The following is a 21,638-nucleotide window of genomic DNA, read 5'->3' on the forward strand; positions in this document are numbered from 1 at the left end:
AAATCGGGTCGGCTGTGCAATGACTGTTATAAAATGAACAAATAAATTTGGCCGGGATAGCCTGGTTGATAGAGCATTGGACTTGTGGTCGTGAGAATGGGAGTTTGAATCCAGCCGGCAGAAGAATACCCATGTATAAAATCGTGACTGGTGCATGTGAAACCTGTCGGGGTCACAAAGTCTTCCAAGTTCTCATAACAAATAAATACCTCTGGGTACTAACCTATCAGTTCCCTTGTCTTCTGGATTGGGTTCAAAATGACAAGGCTACGGAGTTGAATATTAGTAGTCGTAAACTCGAAATCGGGTCGGCTGTGCAATGACTGTTATAAAATGAACTAATAAATTTGGCTGGGATAGTCTGGTTGATAGGGCATTGGACTTGTGGCCGTGAGAATGGGAGTTTGAATCCAGCCTGCAGAAGAATACCCATGTATAAAATCGTGACTGGTGCATAAAAACCTGTCGGGGTCACAAAGTCTTTTAAGTTCTCATAACAAATAAATACCTCTAGATACTAACCTATCAGTTCCCTTGTCTTCTGGATTGGGTTCAAAATGACAAGACTACGGAGTTGAATATTAGTAGTCGTAAACTCGAAATCGGGTCGGCTGTGCAATGACTGTTATAAAATGAACAAATAAATTTGGCCGGGATAGCCTGGTTGATAGAGCATTGGACTTGTGGTCGTGAGAATGGGAGTTTGAATCCAGCCGGCAGAAGAATACCCATGTATAAAATCGTGACTGGTGCATGTGAAACCTGTCGGAGTCACAAAGTCTTCCAAGTTCTCATAACAAATAAATACCTCTGGGTACTAACCTATTAGTTCCCTTGTCTTCTGGATTGGGTTCAAAATGACAAGGCTACGGAGTTGAATATTAGTACTCGTAAACTCGAAATCGAGTCGGCTGTGCAATGACTGTTATAAAATGAACTAATAAATTTGGCCGGGATAGCCTGGTTGATAGAGCATTGGACTTGTGGTCGTGAGAATGGGAGTTTGAATCCAGCCGGCAGAAGAATACCCATGTATAAAATCGTGACTGGTGCATGTGAAACCTGTCGGGGTCACAAAGTCTTCCAAGTTCTCATAACAAATAAATGCCTCTGGGTACTAACCTATTAGTTCCCTTGTCTTTTGGATTGGGTTCAAAATGACAAGGCTACGGAGTTGAATATTAGTAGTCGTAAACTCGAAATCGAGTCGGCTGTGCAATGACTGTTATAAAATGAACTAATAAATTTGGCCGGGATAGCCTGGTTGATAGGGCATTGGACTTGTGGTCGTGAGAATGGGAGTTTGAATCCAGCCGGCAGAAGAATACCCATGTATAAAATCGTAACTGGTGCATATGAAACCTGACAGGGTCACAAAGTCTTCCAAGTTCTCATAACAAATAAATACCTCTGGGTACTAACCTATCAGTTCCCTTGTCTTCTGGATTGGGTTCAAAATGACAAGACTACGGAGTTGAATATTAGTAGTCGTAAACTCGAAATCGGGTCGGCTGTGCAATGGCTGTTATAAAATGAACAAATAAATTTGGCCGGGATAGCCTGGTTGATAGAGCATTGGACTTGTGGTCGTGAGAATGGGAGTTTGAATCCAGCCGGCAGAAGAATATCCATGTATAAAATCGTGACTGGTGCATGTGAAACCTGTCGGGGTCACAAAGTCTTCCAAGTTCTCATAACAAATAAATACCTCTGGGTACTAACCTATCAGTTCCCTTGTCTTCTGGATTGGGTTCAAAATGACAAGGCTACGGAGTTGAATATTAGTAGTCGTAAACTCGAAATCGGGTCGGCTGTGCAATGACTGTTATAAAATGAACTAATAAATTTATCCGGGATAGCCTGGTTGATAGGGCATTGGACTTGTGGTCGTGAGAATGGGAGTTTGAATTCAGCCGGCAGAAGAATATCCATGTATAAAATCGTGACTGGTGCATGTGAAACCTGTCGGGGTCACAAAGTCTTCCATGTTCTCATAACAAATAAATACCTCTGGATACTAACCTATCAGTTCCCTTGTCTTCTGGATTGGATTCAAAATGACAAGGCTACGGAGTTGAATATTAGTAGTCGTAAACTCGAAATCGGGTCGGCTGTGCAATGACTGTTATAAAATGAACTAATAAATTTGGCTGGGATAGTCTGGTTGATAGGGCATTGGACTTGTGCTCGTGAGAATGGGAGTTTGAATCCAGCCTGCAGAAGAATACCCATGTATAAAATCGCGACTGGTGTATAAAAACCTGTCGGGGTCACAAAGTCTTCCAAGTTCTCATAACAAATAAATACCTCTAGATACTAACCTATCAGTTCCCTTGTCTTCTGGATTGGGTTCAAAATGACAAGGCTACGGAGTTGAATATAAGTAGTAGTCGTAAACTCGAAATCGGGTCGGCTGTGCAATGACTGTTATAAAATGAACTATTAAATTTGGCCGGGATAGCCTGGTTGATAGGGCTTTTGACTTGTATTCGTGAGAATGGGAGTTTGAATCCAGCCGGCAGAAGAATACCCATTTATAAAATCGTGACTGGTGCATGTTAAATCTGTCAGGGTCACAAAGTCTTCCAGGTTCTCATAACAAATAAATACCTCTGGGTACTAACCTATCAGTTCCCTTGTCTTCTGGATTGGGTTCAAAATGACAAGGCAACGGAGTTGAATATTAGTAGTCGTAAACTCGAAATCGGGTCGACTGCGCAATGACTGTTATAAAATGAACTAATAAATTTGGCCAGGCTAGCCTGGTTGATAGGGCATTGGACTTGTGTTCGTGAGAATTGGAGTTTGAATCCAGCCGGCAGAAGAATACCCATGTATAAAATCGTGACTGGTGCATGTGAAATCTGTCGGGGTCACAAAGTCCACCAAGTTCTCATAACAAATAAATACCTCTGGGTACTAACCTATCAGTTCCCTTGTCTTCTGGATTGGGTTCAAAATGACAAGACTACGGAGTTGAATATTAGTAGTCGTAAACTCGAAATCGGGTCGGCTGTGCAATGACTGTTATAAAATGAACAAATAAATTTGGCCGGGATAGCCTGGTTGATAGAGCATTGGACTTGTGGTCGTGAGAATGGGAGTTTGAATCCAGCCGGCAGAAGAATACCCATGTATAAAATCGTGACTGGTGCATGTGAAACCTGTCGGAGTCACAAAGTCTTCCAAGTTCTCATAACAAATAAATACCTCTGGGTACTAACCTATTAGTTCCCTTGTCTTCTGGATTGGGTTCAAAATGACAAGGCTACGGAGTTGAATATTAGTACTCGAAATCGAGTCGGCTGTGCAATGACTGTTATAAAATGAACTAATAAATTTGGCCGGGATAGCCTGGTTGATAGAGCATTGGACTTGTGGTCGTGAGAATGGGAGTTTGAATCCAGCCGGCAGAAGAATACCCATGTATAAAATCGTGACTGGTGCATGTGAAACCTGTCGGGGTCACAAAGTCTTCCAAGTTCTCATAACAAATAAATACCTCTGGGTACTAACCTATTAGTTCCCTTGTCTTTTGGATTGGGTTCAAAATGACAAGGCTACGGAGTTGAATATTAGTAGTCGTAAACTCGAAATCGAGTCGGCTGTGCAATGACTGTTATAAAATGAACTAATAAATTTGGCCGGGATAGCCTGGTTGATAGGGCATTGGACTTGTGGTCGTGAGAATGGGAGTTTGAATCCAGCCGGCAGAAGAATACCCATGTATAAAATCGTAACTGGTGCATATGAAACCTGACAGGGTCACAAAGTCTTCCAAGTTCTCATAACAAATAAATACCTCTGGGTACTAACCTATCAGTTCCCTTGTCTTCTGGATTGGGTTCAAAATGACAAGACTACGGAGTTGAATATTAGTAGTCGTAAACTCGAAATCGGGTCGGCTGTGCAATGGCTGTTATAAAATGAACAAATAAATTTGGCCGGGATAGCCTGGTTGATAGAGCATTGGACTTGTGGTCGTGAGAATGGGAGTTTGAATCCAGCCGGCAGAAGAATATCCATGTATAAAATCGTGACTGGTGCATGTGAAACCTGTCGGGGTCACAAAGTCTTCCAAGTTCTCATAACAAATAAATACCTCTGGGTACTAACCTATCAGTTCCCTTGTCTTCTGGATTGGGTTCAAAATGACAAGGCTACGGAGTTGAATATTAGTAGTCGTAAACTCGAAATCGGGTCGGCTGTGCAATGACTGTTATAAAATGAACTAATAAATTTATCCGGGATAGCCTGGTTGATAGGGCATTGGACTTGTGGTCGTGAGAATGGGAGTTTGAATTCAGCCGGCAGAAGAATATCCATGTATAAAATCGTGACTGGTGCATGTGAAACCTGTCGGGGTCACAAAGTCTTCCATGTTCTCATAACAAATAAATACCTCTGGATACTAACCTATCAGTTCCCTTGTCTTCTGGATTGGATTCAAAATGACAAGGCTACGGAGTTGAATATTAGTAGTCGTAAACTCGAAATCGGGTCGGCTGTGCAATGACTGTTATAAAATGAACTAATAAATTTGGCTGGGATAGTCTGGTTGATAGGGCATTGGACTTGTGCTCGTGAGAATGGGAGTTTGAATCCAGCCTGCAGAAGAATACCCATGTATAAAATCGCGACTGGTGTATAAAAACCTGTCGGGGTCACAAAGTCTTCCAAGTTCTCATAACAAATAAATACCTCTAGATACTAACCTATCAGTTCCCTTGTCTTCTGGATTGGGTTCAAAATGACAAGGCTACGGAGTTGAATATAAGTAGTAGTCGTAAACTCGAAATCGGGTCGGCTGTGCAATGACTGTTATAAAATGAACTATTAAATTTGGCCGGGATAGCCTGGTTGATAGGGCTTTTGACTTGTATTCGTGAGAATGGGAGTTTGAATCCAGCCGGCAGAAGAATACCCATTTATAAAATCGTGACTGGTGCATGTTAAATCTGTCAGGGTCACAAAGTCTTCCAGGTTCTCATAACAAATAAATACCTCTGGGTACTAACCTATCAGTTCCCTTGTCTTCTGGATTGGGTTCAAAATGACAAGGCAACGGAGTTGAATATTAGTAGTCGTAAACTCGAAATCGGGTCGACTGCGCAATGACTGTTATAAAATGAACTAATAAATTTGGCCAGGCTAGCCTGGTTGATAGGGCATTGGACTTGTGTTCGTGAGAATTGGAGTTTGAATCCAGCCGGCAGAAGAATACCCATGTATAAAATCGTGACTGGTGCATGTGAAATCTGTCGGGGTCACAAAGTCCACCAAGTTCTCATAACAAATAAATACCTCTGGGTACTAACCTATCAGTTCCCTTGTCTTCTGGATTGGGTTCAAAATGACAAGGCTACGGAGTTGAATATTAGTAGTCGTAAACTCGAAATCGGGTCGGCTGTGCAATGACTGTTATAAAATAAAACTAATAAATTTGGCCGGGATAGCCTGGTTGATAGGGCGTAAACTCAAAATTTAGTCGGTTGTTTAACGGTGGTTATTAAAAAAAATGAAACTAATAATCAAATTGTCTTTTCTTGTTTTCTTTCTAACTCTTTTGCGTATTTTCTACGCACATTCAAAATTTCATATTTCTAAGTGTTATAGATTTTGCAACATAAAGAAAAAACAATTGAGAAAAAAATTCGCGAAAAATTTTTAAAAATTGCAAATAAAATATATTCAAAATGAATCTATAAAAAAAACTCTGTTAAAAACTATAGTGGCCCTGCACGCCAAATTTTTACTCTGTGCTTAAAATGTGTTTCTTTTGTAAGTTTTTTCTTCGTTCAAAAAATATGTGCAATAAAAGAAAAGTTCTACATAACAGTCTCATCACAATTAATATATTTAACAATAAAGTAATATTGTCAAATTTTTTAATTATATAATCGTAATACTCAACAATAAAAAATAGTGGCAGTTTACTTTAGGTGTATAGAAATGGAATTGAACTTATAAGGGCCCCAACATTTTCAGTATCTTAAGGCCCCACCAAGCTTAAATCCGGCCCTGGTAGGAATCCATTAGAATTGTAATGGCAAAATTCATTTTGAAATTGCCAACTATTATCAGATGTAATATTTTGTTTAAAATTTGTGTACTTTTATTGTGCTGTATATTTTTTTCTTTCAAAGTGTCGCAATGAAATTCTAATTCACTTTATTTAGTCTCTGTATATTGGTGGTCTTTTGAAATTTGGAACAGAAGATCAAGTAAAAAAATATGTTACACCCTTTACAAGTGGTGACAGAGTTGGCTGCTTTGCTTTAAGTGAACCAGGTAAACATTTCTTATTGATGATAGATTTTATTAAATGTTTCAATAATTTTTAATAAATGAAAAAAAAGCATTTTACTGATGATCACTTTTTTTATGTAAGAGGTGAATTTTTCTTTAGTTCTGCAATATTTTTATTGGATCCTAAAAATTTAAAGTTTTTTTTTTATTTTCCATAACAAGTGTGTAACTAATTATCTTTAAAAAATAGTTTTTTTCTTACAGTTGAAGAGTTAAGCAGAAAAAAATTTTGAGTGACATTAAAAAAAAGTGAGAGAGAGATTTTTTGTGGAAGGATCATATTTTAGCCCTGTTAAACTACTATATACATAACATTAATTTATTTTGTGAAGTTTTTAATTTTGTAAATTTGTCCACTTTTTATGCATAAAGATATAATACTTTTTATGCATGAAGATATAAATCTAGCAATAGTTTTTCGATATTTTTGTTTGTGTTAAGACATTCATTCTGAAGATAAAATGTTTATTTGTTCAAGTCCTTTTAAAATAATTTTGCCCAATTGGCCTCTTCAAAATTCCATTGATTTTTAACTCTCGTTTTACTATAAATGTTTGAGGTAAATTTATAATAATGATAGGATGACCTGAATTACGGTATTATATAATTCCTCTTCTGGTATTTTCTATTATATCAGAAGCAGCTAGTGTCAAGTCTAAATTTCTATGTAAACATGCTATTACTCCTATTCTAATGCAAATTGGCTAGAATGTCATTCTTTACTGGCATTATTGAGGCCATCTAATTTGTATTTTTTGTGATGATTATTAAAGTCACCACATAAAACTGACTAAAAGCTAATTGAATGGCTCTATCATATATCTTAAATTGGCATACATTCTAGAACAGATTTTCATCTTCCAAACAGTGATGAATGTAATCTCTGTGCCCCTATATGAAGAGAGACTTGTAGTGTTTTTAAAAGTGGATATCAAACTGTTTGCATCCATTTGAAGTGCAGAAATAAAATTCAATTTTAAACTGAAAAAGTAAATTCAGTCTATCCTAATGTATAAGTCAATTTCTTATTTTGTTTTATAAAATAGCAAATTTTCAATATTACGGGCATATAAGATGATGGCTGAAAAAGAATGAAAGTTTCTATTTTGTTGAAAATCTTTTTAAAATTTGGGAATTTAATTCTTTTAATAGAGTTGAAGAATAGTTTTTGTGAGATTCAGTAGGTTAAGTAGAATCCATTGCGGAATGAAATATGTGTAACGATGCTGCTAATGGTTAATAAATCAGTCATTTTACATTTTTAAATTTGTCGCTTTCTGGTATGTTTTGAAAGGTTTTATTATGTTATATTTTTGAAATACTCTTCAATAAATTATCTTTTCTTTTTCTGAATGTAAGTTCAAGTATTGCTTCCGAAAAAGAAACTTTACACGTAACGAAGGTATGATGAGGGAAAATACAAAATGAATTATTTATAACATATTCAAAATAATTTTTAAAGTTCTAAACTGATACGGAATTTTTACAGTTTACTACTGGTGTATAAGTCATTGGTTTTCATGAAATTTCGGGGTTTGAAAAGTCATCTTATATGTTAGGATCTACAGTATTTCTATTATTATTACTTATAATTCTGAATTTTCAAACAATATTAATCAGTGGCATTGAAAAATTGATATTAAACTTATAAATTTTATAGGTAATGGTAGTGATGCAGGTGCTGCATCAACAACCGCTAGGTTAGAAGGAGATTCTTGGGTTTTGAATGGAACTAAAGCCTGGATATCAAGTGGTTATGAAGCTGAAGCAGCTCTTGTTAGTATCTTTTTTTAAGGACTAATCAGAAATTAATATTTTTTTTCATCGATAATATTCTAATAATACTAGATCATTTATGTATTGATAACGCTGGGAAACAAATTCTTTTTTCTTCTGTTGCATGAGATTTTTTTAACCTATCTTGGATACTTTTGTGTCACTGATTTCAAATCTGCAATCGGTTTTTCTCTTGCTTGTCCAGATTTTGTGAAAATGCCATTTTTAGTCTATTATTTATTAAACTATACAGGTTTATAAACGTCATATAAAACAGGGATTATATAAATGTCGCAAGAAACTTCTAAAGCAGTTAGGCAGGGTGGCCACCCACCTGGAAAACCTGGAATTATCAGGAAATTTTTTTATACTGGAAAAAACCTGGAAAAATCAGGGAATTTTAAAGAAAAGTTGGAATTTTCTCTTAGACATTTTTTTTCAATTTCACTAATTTAAATTATTTACTAACTTTCTTAATTTAAATTATTTCATCCATTATATCCACATTTTTCAGACGGAAATGTATTTCCAAACAGTTAAAATGTCATCAACTTAGCTGTACTTTGCCTGCATCAAAATTTTCTCCTTTATAACCCTGTTAAACCAGAATGCCGCATAAAATTCTCCTATGGTTGCTAAACAAATGTAAAAACCCTTGATCTCTATGGAAACTATGAGACTGTGCAATTTAGGAAAGGCAAAGATTGTGCCTGAGTTTCGAAGAAGGGGTTAGGATATTTGCTTCTGTTTTTAAATTCTAACCATGGACTGAATGATATTAAAGTTTGGCTCAAGTTTGCTCCGATGATTTGGCGGAAATTTTTTTTTCCATTTTGACAAGATGAGTAAAAATATTTTTGTAATTTTAACTGAATAAATTTCTCCATAAATTAGTTGCTTATAATTTAAAAATAATATTGATCAGCAAAGTTTAAACATTGACTTTAAACATCCATAAACTTGTAGCGTATCTACCACTACCAAATTACAACTACAATTCACTAGTATATAAGACATGTTAACTCGACCCTATGTCGGGGTACCTTTTCATAGATGACGGTTGACATGGTCTGTAACTACTTTCCGCACATTGGTGACCCGCGGACGTGATGTGAACACGCCTACCTTGGCAAAAGCGCCCACTTTGATCTGGATACGCCTACATCGGCAGTAACGCCTACTTCGTTGGATGGTCCACATTGAATAGTTGACTCGCTATTTGTGACTGCAACATTATCCACCTCCTCGCACTGTTGCTACTCAGTCTCGAGCACACAACGTCGGCCTGCATACACTCGACTGCTAAAGGCAACACAGGAGCGACTACGACCGTGAAGTTAATACACCTCTCACATTCAGCACTCAAAAAGTACGGTGATCTTAATGCAGCTCTCCCGACTCAACCGCACAAAAACAGCAATGATTCAACTAGTGGTATTCATTCATCAATTCTATCACAGATATAATTCTGGTGGGGGAGTACTGTAGCGAAGCTACCACTACAAAATTACAACTACAATTCACTAGTATATAAGACATGTTAACTCGACTCTATGTCGGGGTACCTTTTTACAGATGACGGTTGACATGGTCTGTAACTACTTTCCCCACAAACTAATGTTAATCATAAATTTTTAATTATGTTTTTAATAGATAATACTTTAAATAGATTGCGATTGTATAAAATTAATATCTTCTAATTATCTCATTTCTATGATTTTCTAAAATATATCCACTTTCCTTAAAATCATCGGTGTTCTATCCCATAACAAATCAAAATAAATAATATGAATAAAGACGCAGTTATTTTTCATCATTCAATTTCATAGCTCACTTTTCCTTTTGTTTTTTTTTCTATCAATTTAATACTGCAATAGCCTAATAACACGAGATCATGTCTATTCCATGTTAAATAATAGATTTGAAATTCAATGCTTACACTTAGTATAAAGATACCTTTTCTTTTCTACATATTTTAGTGCCATGTTAAGACTACTCATACATAAGTTTGGGTCAGCATATTTATTTCTCACTGTATTTTAATAAAATGTTATGAATCAATTTTGCTTCTGTTTGAGTTAAAAAAATTTAACCAATAGCTCCAGACATCCTGACCCAAATTTAATTTCCTTTGTTTTCTTTTCAATATTTTAACCATTCAGGCATAATACTTAGGATTATCTTAAACAAATAATTAAGGTCATTCAAGCACTCTCTCCCGACCACTTGACCCTATTTTGACAATTCTTAGTTCTCCTCATAATCATTAAACAAACCTTGAAAACAACATTCGTTTGTTTCAAATTAATATTATAACATAGTTAAATCACTTTCTCCCGACCACCAGACCCTAAAATGAATTTCCAAAGTTTCAGGATCAACCAAATAACAAATTAAATAAACAAATAGAATGATTAAATTCTCCATTCCCAACTTTTAATTTTTTAACCCTAATTGATGGAACACCTCCACTATTATGATATTTACATAATGACATTAATTTCTTCATTAAGATTCTCTCGCACCAATCTCTTGCTACTCTATAACTGTAAATTAACACATAATACTCACAACCCAATGTTTACTATTCTTACTCTATTCTTTAAGTTCTTACTGATCTTATTTTTTTCTTAATCTAAAAGATTGCTCATTCTGGGGGCTTCTTTGGGGGATGGGATTGACTCATCATCACGACATTTCTTATTGCATCAGGAAAAAAAAAGAACACCCACAGAGCAAATATTGTTACACTTTAACACAGCCTTTTGTCTGAAACAATGGACTCCAAAAAAGACTGGTCCTGTTTGGATGCCAAAAATCCAATTGATAAACTACTACTTGTAATTATAAGAAACATCAATCACAGAGTTAGAGACCAATCTCCTACTCTACCAAAATACCAACGTGAAAACTGCTACAATGCAATTCGTAGTATAAAGGAAATCTTGACAGAGAAGACACAACAGGACTTATTAGTTCCACAATCTGATCAATTAACTACAATTGGGAACAAAATAGACGAACTATCCCAACAAATTCAAGAATTACGGAATACTACACCAACGTACAGTGAAGTCCTTAAAAGACCTCCTCCACCTGCTCCAATCATTTTACCAGCTAGCAAAGACTGCACAACAAATGACATTAAGAAGACTATTACGATCAATGCGAATAAGCCAATAGTGAGGAAAATATACAAAAATGATAAGATAGTGGAGATAAAATACTACAGCAACAACGACAAAGACAAACTAACAGAATGTATAAAGAGCACTGGACTACCATATAAAGATAAAGTCAAGCGATTGAATTCACTCATTTTACTTAATGTATCAACAACACATAATGACGAGGAAATATTGAACAGAATCAAGCAAAGCTCTAAATATCACGATGATTTGGACGAAGTGAACATCATAAAATCATTCTCACACAAAACTGACGAAACCAAAAAACACGTTATCCTTAAAGTCTCGCATCCACTAAATCTCCATCTACTTGACATAAACTATAAATATATCGGTTTCAACAAATGTTACATAAAGAAAAGGATAACCCTCTTACGCTGCAGACACTGTCAGCTCATAGGACATCACCAAGATAATTGTAAAAATCAAGTATCCTGTGAGACATGTGGAGGAAATCATCCCAAAGAAAACTCCACAAATGAAACACATTCGTGTATCAACTGTTTAGAATCAAACCAACGCAACAAAAAGAATCTCAACTACCATCATACCGCAGCGGATCCAGCGTGCCCGAGCTACCTAAGAGCACTGGACGATATCAAGAAACAACAACAAGTTCATCAGCAGAAAATCTTCTCAAACCAGCATCTGAGGTACTAACTCAGACAATAAGACACTTTCCATCCAAAACAGACTTCGAAGTTAAAGCCCGCAGACTAAAAACTTTTATATATACGTTAAATTTTTATTTCATTTTCATTTATTTATTTTTTAATTTTATTCTTTATTAATTCATATTTTCCTTAACTTTCTTACTTTTTTACATTTCAAATATTTTATCTTTTCTTTTTCATTCTAAACTTTAATTTACTATTCTCTTTATTTAACTAACAGTAAAAAAAAACATATATTAATTTAATTCTTTATTCTTACAAAATAATAATTTACGATAATAATAATATAATTTATAATTTTTTAACATATATTTTTTTTCCTTCACTTCATCTTAACATCCTCTTATCAAGTCAAAATTTTCTTCTGGAGTGCTCAAAGGTAAGCTACTTTAAGCTATCTTTTCTTTGATGCATAATTCGTATCTTACTCAAATTAAAAATTTCACTATTTCAACAAACCTTGATAATTTAAAAATTTTACAAATTAATCTTCAGAGGAGTAAGTCAGCAATGGCTGCATTACAAAAGACAGTTACTGAACACGTCATTGATATAGTTTGCTTCCAAGAGCCATACTGTCCCAAAAATAAAATTCTCGGCTTTCCTTTATCTTGGAAAATTTTTCACTCAACTGACAAGAAAAGTGGTATCTTTATTCTCAATAAATCAGTAATACCCCAACAATTAATTTCATTGAATAATTCAGTAGCAATCTCAATAAATTCTTGTAACAATCCAGTTCCACTAATCTTAATCTCATTTTATAATTCCCCTTCGGACAATGAAAATCAATTAATTAAAGATCTACTTTTTCACACCTCAAAATACTCAGACAACTCTACTCTTCTAATTTGCGAGGACTTAAATGCACATCACGACTTTTGGGGTTACGGTAACACTGATGCCAGGGGCGATGCACTGTTTGAACTTATTATTTCTAACAATCTAAAAATATTAAACACCCAAAACGCTCCACCAACTTTTGTTACTACTCGATCTTCCTCCTTTCCAGATTTAACGCTAAGAAATAGTCAGGAGCTCCTCAACTATTCGAATTGGGAAGTTTTAGACGCAGAAACAAACTCCGATCATAAATACATCAAAATCCAACTAAACAATTCTTTTTCTTTCTCCTCCTTTATTAGATTTAAAACAAAATACGGTAATCATAACAAATTTAAGAAAAACTTTTCAAAATTTCATAATGAATTAAATAGTAATTTAGACAACATAAACACTCCATTACAACTAAACGATTTCGCAGACAATTTAATCAATAAAATTTTTAGTTCTTGTAAACTTTCATGTAAAACAAAAGCATTTAACAAGCAATCAAATCCCACATGGTGGAATAGTAAATTGTTGATACTCCAAAAAGAACTGCAAGCGACTAGGAAAAGATATCAACGCTCAAAAATAGAAGACGAAATTACCAAATACAAAACCATCTATAAACTTAAAAGAGCAAAGAAATTCTCAAGGCTAAATATAATAGTTGGAAATTTTTATGTGAAAACACCAACAATAGATTTGGAAAGCACTATAAAACATCTTTTAAGACAAATCCTCATCCCTCTATATTTACAGATATATTTAACACTAACTCACCTTTAGAAGAAGCGTCACATATTTTAGAGAATCTTTTCCGAGACAATACCATAATCCCAATAGATAATTTCCATTACCCAAATTCTAATCTTGACCCACCTTTTACATACAATGAATTAGATAATTTAATTAAAACTCTAAATAATAATAAAGCCCCTGGCATCGACGGTATTGATAACATAATAGTCAAAAGGCTTTTTCTATTTTTTGGTAATCTAATTCTAAAGTTTTTCAACAAATGTCTCATACTCAAATGCTTTCCAGATTATTTTAAAAAAGGACAAGTCTTGCTTTTTTTGAAAACTAATAAATATCCGAAACTATTATCATCATACAGACCAATTACACTACTCCCTTGTCTAGGCAAATTTCTAGAAAAACTTATTACCAAGAGAATAAACTATTATATAGAAAAATTTAAAATTTTATCAGACAAACAATTCGGTTTTCGTTTCGGCAAATCTATAAATCAAGCACTTCAAAATTTTCTAGCTAATCTGAAACATCTCAAAAACAACTTTAAACATGTCGCAGCCATTTCCCTTGATATTAATAGCGCTTTTGATAATATACAATATAATTTAATTTATAAAGAAATTTCAACTTCAGATCTCCCTAAAAATTTATGTCACATGATAGAAGATATAAGCTGACAAAGACTAAGGAATATATAGAGGAAACATATTAAAGGCTATATAAACATAAAACAAATATATTTTTTATTCATATGTGTTTAATCGGAAGATAGAAAACGAAACTTAGTGTTTTAGATGTGCGATGTTCAAGATTCTAGTTGTTAAAACTAGCACAATTAACTATGCTAAACTAAAAAACTGTGTGTTTAGATTGGAATTCTTTAAATGTTTTAATTTCAAATAAAATACATAAAAGCATCAAATTTAAGGAATTTTATCTATTTTTTTTCTTTTTATAGAGTATAGAACAAAAAATTAGACAATTTTACATTTGTAGCATTTATTTTTGTATACTGAATCTATTAAAATAATAATGCTAATTCAAAGCAAAATTATTTAAAAATTTGACTTGAGATATTGGCTTAAAGAAAATGTGATCAATGAACTTTATAAAAAAGCACTGGTGAGATAAAATACAGTATAATGCAGTATACAGTACAGCTTGATATTGAAATGTAATTACAGTGACTCACAAAAGTGTTGGTGCACTTATGACTTTCAATGAAATAAAACTATCCATTAAATAAAATGAATATTTCAGAATGGATATTTAATACCGAAAAATGTATTCTAATATTGACAAAACTGTATGTAATATTTTAAAAACGGAGGAAAAGTTTATTTTTAAGAAATCAAATCATCAAAAAGAGACAAGAACTTTATCCCACAAAAGTCATTCTACACTTTCAAAAAAAACTCTATTAGTAAATATTCTAATTTTTCGTTAAATTATCATTTAGTAGAGCTTCCTTTCGCATCTATAATAGCTTTTATAAGTCTGTAAATACGTGTAATCAGATTTTTTTTTCCTCGGGTGAATTTCTTGCTGAAATTTTTTTAAAAAATTTTTATGGAAACTTTTGCAACACACAATTGTGAATTTATGAATTTTTCCACAAATGTTATAATTTTAATCTCTGATCCTTTGGTTCTTTGCTTAATGAATGCTTAAAGTCCTTCTTTAAAACGTTTTGTTACATATTACACAGTGCAATAGGACACAATAAACTAATTTAACGTATTCATTACTGATTTACCTCTTATGATGACAAATAATCAAATTTGGTCTATTGTTTTATTACGACCCCGAGCCGTTTTTAAATGATAAAATAAAGTATTACGGAGTTAGCAAGCAAAAATTTAAATATAATTTTGCTATCATAAGTTTGATACTAAATTACAAATGATTAATTAAAAATTAAATGAAAAATAATTAAATCAGAAAATTAAAGCAATTGACGATAATTTTAATTCTGTAATCCGAAAACAATTAACTGTACAATGGTAAAATTTTTGTTTCTATCTGATTACTGATGTCTTAAAAATTGATTTTTGCTTTGTTTTTAAAATAGTGCATGCAATTTTTCTAAAAATAGATTATACATCTTGTTATCAAATACCCATTGTGAAATATTCATTTTAATTAATGAATTTTTATTTCCTATTTCAATAAAAGTTATAAGAGAACGAACACTTTTGGGAGCCACTGAAATTATAAAAATTTATTGATATAATATCACCTGAAACCGTTTTCCTTTGCCTAATAAAAATATATTAAACAATACTTATCCAAGGTTTTATTGATCATTATATGTTTTTGCCATTTTAGCGGGTACATTTAGATCAAATGCTACTTAAAGTAACACATTAAAAAAATTTTATTCAATGAAAACCATATATTCTACAAGCTAAACATATTATTTTCCCCACATGACTTAATTTTTAAAAAATTAATGTTTTATCAAAACATTAAAAACAAAATCTTGTCAAAATAATTTTTTTTCAAGATCATATGTTTTAAAAAAATAACATTTTAATATAGACACTCTTCTTGCACACATCCTACACTTTATAAGAAAAGAATAAGAAAAAAAAACCACGGACTTGGAAATTTTAGGATCTTTACCTGGAAAAAGCAGGGAAATTTGAAATCTGATTTGTTTGAATTTATTTTTAAAAAGGTTAAAAAAAAATTACGTTGCATGATTTTTCTGGTTTAAGTGTCCCATTTATATTTCTCTCTCTTTTTTTCAAATTTACTATTCTTAATGGCATCTGACAAAGAGGGTACTAGTTTTAATAACATGCAATAAATTGTAGCTATCAAAATTCAATTTATATTAGCAGAATTCAGTTTGCTGCATTTTGAATGTAACAAAAAATTGTTTTTTTTTTCTATTTACTTTAATGTATTAAAACTAATATTTTTTACTTTAAGAATTTATCTACCACTATTATTTATATTAGCATTGTTGAAATGAAGTTCAGATGATTGTAAATCCCATTGTGATTGTAAAAGAAAATATTAAGAATTTAGCACCAATAGAAATTACATTAAATTGGTTTGATTATTTTACAATATTCCTTTGATATTACAGGAAAAAAAGTAAAATCTAATTCAAACTGTGAATTATCAATAATCATTTTTATTTCATCTTTTTATATACTGGTTTATTTTATTTTGTGAATTATTAATTATTATGCACATTAAGTGGAAAAATTAGGCATAAAATCTAACATTTGTAACTACTTTATTATTGTTTACTTTTCAACAAATAAATAAATATCTTAGTTGGACTCATGTCCAAGAGGCTGTGTCCGAAGACTTCCCTTGTACTAGATGGTGACTAGTGCACACTACCTCTCGTGGTCACAAAGTCCTCCAAGTTTTCATAGCAAATTGATACCCCTAAAAGTACTGGATCGAAGGTGCTTCGGTGCAGAATAAGTTTACTTTCCATGGATGGATGGATGGTGTGTGAATATGACCTCCGTTTAAAACAGGCTGAGACGTATGTGTGTGGGAGAAGTCGAATTCTCGGCCATAGATGGCGTCAATGGAAAACAAGAAACACATCCCAATGCCTTAAAATTCGCTTGTCAATATTGTCAAGTGGCATAAGACAACAATAACGGCAAATAATTATATTTTATATAAGTTTTGCAAACTTTTGATTTGTAATAAATATTTCATTCTTTCTTTTTGCTATTTAGCTACTGAAACTGTGTTTTCATCTTAAACCAAGGTTCTGAGTGCTTTTTTTAATTTCTATCTGCTACTCTTGAGATTTGCAATGATATTTGAGTGATACTATACTGTGATTTGAATGATACTGTAATGATTTATATTTAATACTATTTAAAATTTAATTTATAATTCTAAAATTTAACTATTTATTATTAGAAAATCTAATTTAAATCAAATAGTTTATTACTTTTTTTTAAAACACGATCTTAAAATTATAAAACTTGTTAAATCTTGAAATGGGTTATAATTATTATATAATAGAAATGCTCGAGAATTTTGAACTTTTATATTTTAGAATTTTAACATTTATCTCACATGTTAAATTTCATGCTACATGTTAAATTTCGGACAAGCTTAATATTAAAAAAAATCATATTGATTTCAAGTTTGAATCAGCTTAGACCTCCAAAAGAGAAACAACTTGTCTCTTTCTCTCTGCATATTAATCATTGTATGTCTTTTTGATCATTAAATATGTACACTAAAGTTACTATTTTATTGTTCACAGGTGTTTGCTACAACTGATAAAGCTCTGAAGCACAAAGGAATCAGTTGTTTCATTGTTCCTAAACCAATCAATGGTCTCACATTAGGCAAAAAAGAAAACAAATTGGGTATTAGAGGATCATCAACTTGTAACTTAAATTTTGAAGAATGTAAAATTCCAAAAGAAAACCTCTTAGGGAAGCTAGGAGAGGGATTTAAAATTTCAATGGTAATTTCTTCTAGCTTATCATAGTTGAAATTTCATTTTAATACAAATCTGAAATTTTGTTTATTAATACAAAATTATTTCAGACCATTCTTGATGCTGGAAGAATAGGTGTTGCAGGGCAAGCATTGGGAATTGCACAGGTGAGTGTGATAATAAGCAAAAGAATACTTCTTTCTTTTTTAAAAAAAATGTCATGCAAAACATTTACAGGCAGTGCAGAACATAAAATTGATTCATGATTAATTTTATTAAAAAAAGCTTACTTTTCAAATGCAAAGGAAAAATTATTAGCCTTAAAATTTTCGAATAAAATATAAAGTAACTTTGGAAGAATATGTATTAAAAGTGTTAAACCCTTATCATGACACTGGAAGAATATGTATTAAAAGTGTTAAACCCTTATCATGACACTGATTTCCACTTCCAGGCAGATAAATGAACTTGACGTAATGAGACTTGAAAGTCAATGGGTGAGGGATATGGGATGTGTTGTTCCCTTATAAGGGGGGGGGAGGAAAGGAGTTAAAATAGAGAAGGATTCTCTTGTGAGGATCAAGGGTGATTGTATTCCAGATGTACCCCGGAATTCCGGATTTTTCATATCAATCCCCCAGGACAGGTATAACTAGGAGAAGACATTGATTTGCGAACTTTCAACACTTATAATCAGAAAAATGCTTCACCACAATCTAAAATTTAAAGTAAGAATTAAGTTCTGAAATTTAAATTTTGAAACCTTTGCTAACTCACATTACTGGGACGTTTCATACACGTGACTTTTCCGTAATTTTAGATTTTCACCATTTTTAATATTTGGAACTATGCCGGAATCCGCTAATACTGCGATATGTAATCACGCGATTTTAATATCAAACGTCGATTTTCGTATTGATCTGATTTAAAAGTTAGTCAATGTGAATCGCATTCACGCGATTTAAAAATCCAACATCACAATTTGTATTTACACGTTTTTGAAATCAATATCACGATTCATTTTCACGAAAGTTTAAGATCTGATGTTATTCATATTCACGGGATCTAAAAATCATGCATTGTGATTTATATTTACGCTATTCGCGATCGCAACGCTCGAGTACGCCGTCTAGCGGGAGCCTGTAAATATCGGACATTAATTTATCACGTTTTCATTTAGTTCCATCAAAATCATTGACTGAATAAGACGCCATTTTTTAGCAGCAAATAAGAAACAAAATTTCCCTAAGGAAAAGGCCGAAGAACTTGAAAAAAATCTCCAGAATATTAGTAAATCTTTCAGGAACAGAACACGCCAAACATTTGAAGAAAAATTCCTCAATCTAAAAGTAATGAAGTATCTAAAAGTAATGAAGGGATAAACTATGTATCTATTATTTGAGAATAAAGTTTTCAAACAAGGAACTTATCATTTTGGAATTCTCTGGGAATTATAAATCAGGTAAGTGCAATGATTTTTACAATAAAAAATTTGCTTGTAAATATTTTTTTTTCATTTGATGATGGTTCTCTACAGAATGGTTTTTTACGTCTGATTAAGAACTATAAGAATAATAAAAAAAGAAACAATATGAAAGTTTTTATTTCAATGTCAAGAATTCTTAAAATCGTTTTTTTATCCTAAGAATTCTTTATTTTCCGTTTTTTAGTTTATAATTTTTTGATTAAAATTGTTCTCAAAATACTTTTTTTGAAAAATGAAATGGTATAACATTATGTGTTTATGTATACTTCTTGTATATTCCAATGTTTGAAGTAATATGATTCAGAAAAGTATGGAATAAAAATTCGGTACTTACGTATTAACGCCACCGCCGCTACAGATTTGGCGGTTTTTAAGTGCCGCCAATCTACTCTTAAAAATTTTGCGACAATTCCTTAAAATAAAATACTTTATTTAAAATCAAAATAGTCAATCTGATTTCGGTGGAAAATGAGCCGATATAGAGTTTAGCATAGATTCAAAACAATCATATCGCCATATGAACTCTGATAAATAAGATTCCAAATGAAATAACATTTACAAAATGTACGTTTACCAAGATAAAGTTTCATGTTGTGGGAATTGGTACATTTTCGTTTCTTCGGTAAAATATTTCCCTCCTGAAAAAATAAAATTTCATCTTGTTTTGTTTTTGGCAAATCCCAAAGACGAATTTTCGTAGCACTAAAAATGGCGACAAAAAAGAATTGATTTTTTGTTTTTGTTTCGTCAGTATTCTTTATTTTACGTTTCTTAGTTTCTAAATAATGATTTTTATTGAAACTTGAAATTTTTTGATAAAAATTGTTGTCAAAAAACTTTGTTTGCAAAATTAAATTTCATAAAATTATGAGGCTTATGTATACTTTCTGTTCATTTTAATTTTTGAAGTAATATGATTCTTAAAACTATAGAATGTAAAGTTTAAATGGGCCTTCATGTTATATCATTAAATTTAGTAGTACTATTTCTCGGGCATTAGGTTTTAACTCTTATAAGAATATACATATTTTTTTCTGTTAATGTACAAATATTTTTCCGATGTGTTTTGGATATTCCTTCGCTAATAAAAAGAGATACCATTTTGTTTTTGTTTGTACAAGAAAGAAGATCAAGCATTTTTCTTTCTTAAATTTAATTAGCCACAATAAAGAAGGAACGTTGCAATGCTACGTGCTACATTAACGACGTCTCTAGAGTAACTTAATGACTGTTCATATAGAAATCGCAGGTATTAGTCTCATACAACAACGCCCCCTATAGTTCGTTGCGATCGCGAATTCTAAAATCCGATATTGCGGTTTGTATTTTCGCTTTTTTAAATCCTATATTGCGATTCATAGTCGCACGATTTTAAAATCCAAAAGTTTTTGAAGTTATACTTCTTATGCGACTTCCAACAAGGTTGCGTTAAACTTTTAACGCTACATTTTTATTGGCCGGGAAATCACGTGGTAGGATCCAGTTTTCTCTCATTCATTTCCATATGGTTTTGGTTCTCACTAGCATAAAAATAATAAAAGTCATAAAAGTATTATTTTTCTATTCGCGATCGCAACGCTCGAGTACGCCGTCTAGCGGGAGCCTGTAAATATTGGACATTAATTTATCACGTTTTCATTTAGTTCCATCAAAGTCATTGACTGAATCAGACGCCATTTTTTAGCAGCAAATAAGAAACAAAATTTCCCTAAGGAAAAGACCGAAGAACTTGAAAAAAATCTCCAGAATATTAGTAAATCTTTCAGGAACAGAACACGCCAAACATTTGAAGAAAAATTCCTCAATAATTTTTAATTTCTATTATCAACAAACTTGCAACTGATGACTTCCGATTTCGGATACTGTTACAGATGTGTGTATTAAGGTAAAATGCATTTCTTCTGTCTTCAATTCATTACGAATTAAAGTGAAGTCAACATTGCTTTCGTCATTCCAGTGAATAAATATGAATTCAGAACATACAGAATTGTAATAGTTATAGCATATTCTTCTTCGTTATAGAATAGTATATATATCTGTATCCATATAATTCGGTAAACAACAATAAAAAATTATCCAAGTTACTTGAAATAGTGCCATTTGTGCTGATTCTTAATTAATTTAAATCGTTTTCTTGGTAAGTTTTTTTTTAATTTTGAAAGAATAAGTTCAACTAGAATTCAGCT

The 21,638-nt window shown here is 32.4% G+C and overlaps 1 protein-coding gene across 5 annotated transcripts in view; it reads left to right on the forward strand.

Moving 5' to 3' along the window:
- LOC107437409 (short-chain specific acyl-CoA dehydrogenase, mitochondrial-like) overlaps positions 1–21,638 on the forward strand; it is a 119,288-nt gene that overhangs the window by 77,852 nt on the left and 19,798 nt on the right. For all 5 annotated transcript variants that reach the window (XM_087168988.1, XM_087168987.1, XM_087168989.1 and 2 more), the window contains 4 exons: positions 6,180–6,291; positions 7,970–8,085; positions 17,787–17,993; positions 18,077–18,133. In XM_087168988.1, the coding sequence (XP_087025114.1) occupies positions 6,180–6,291; positions 7,970–8,085; positions 17,787–17,993; positions 18,077–18,133 (492 nt within the window). The remainder of the gene's footprint in view (positions 1–6,179; positions 6,292–7,969; positions 8,086–17,786; positions 17,994–18,076; positions 18,134–21,638) is intronic.

Source organism: Parasteatoda tepidariorum, chromosome 8 (genome assembly GCF_982258835.1).
Source record: "Parasteatoda tepidariorum strain Cologne lab strain chromosome 8, Ptep-v5.0, whole genome shotgun sequence".
NCBI lineage: Eukaryota > Metazoa > Arthropoda > Arachnida > Araneae > Theridiidae > Parasteatoda > Parasteatoda tepidariorum.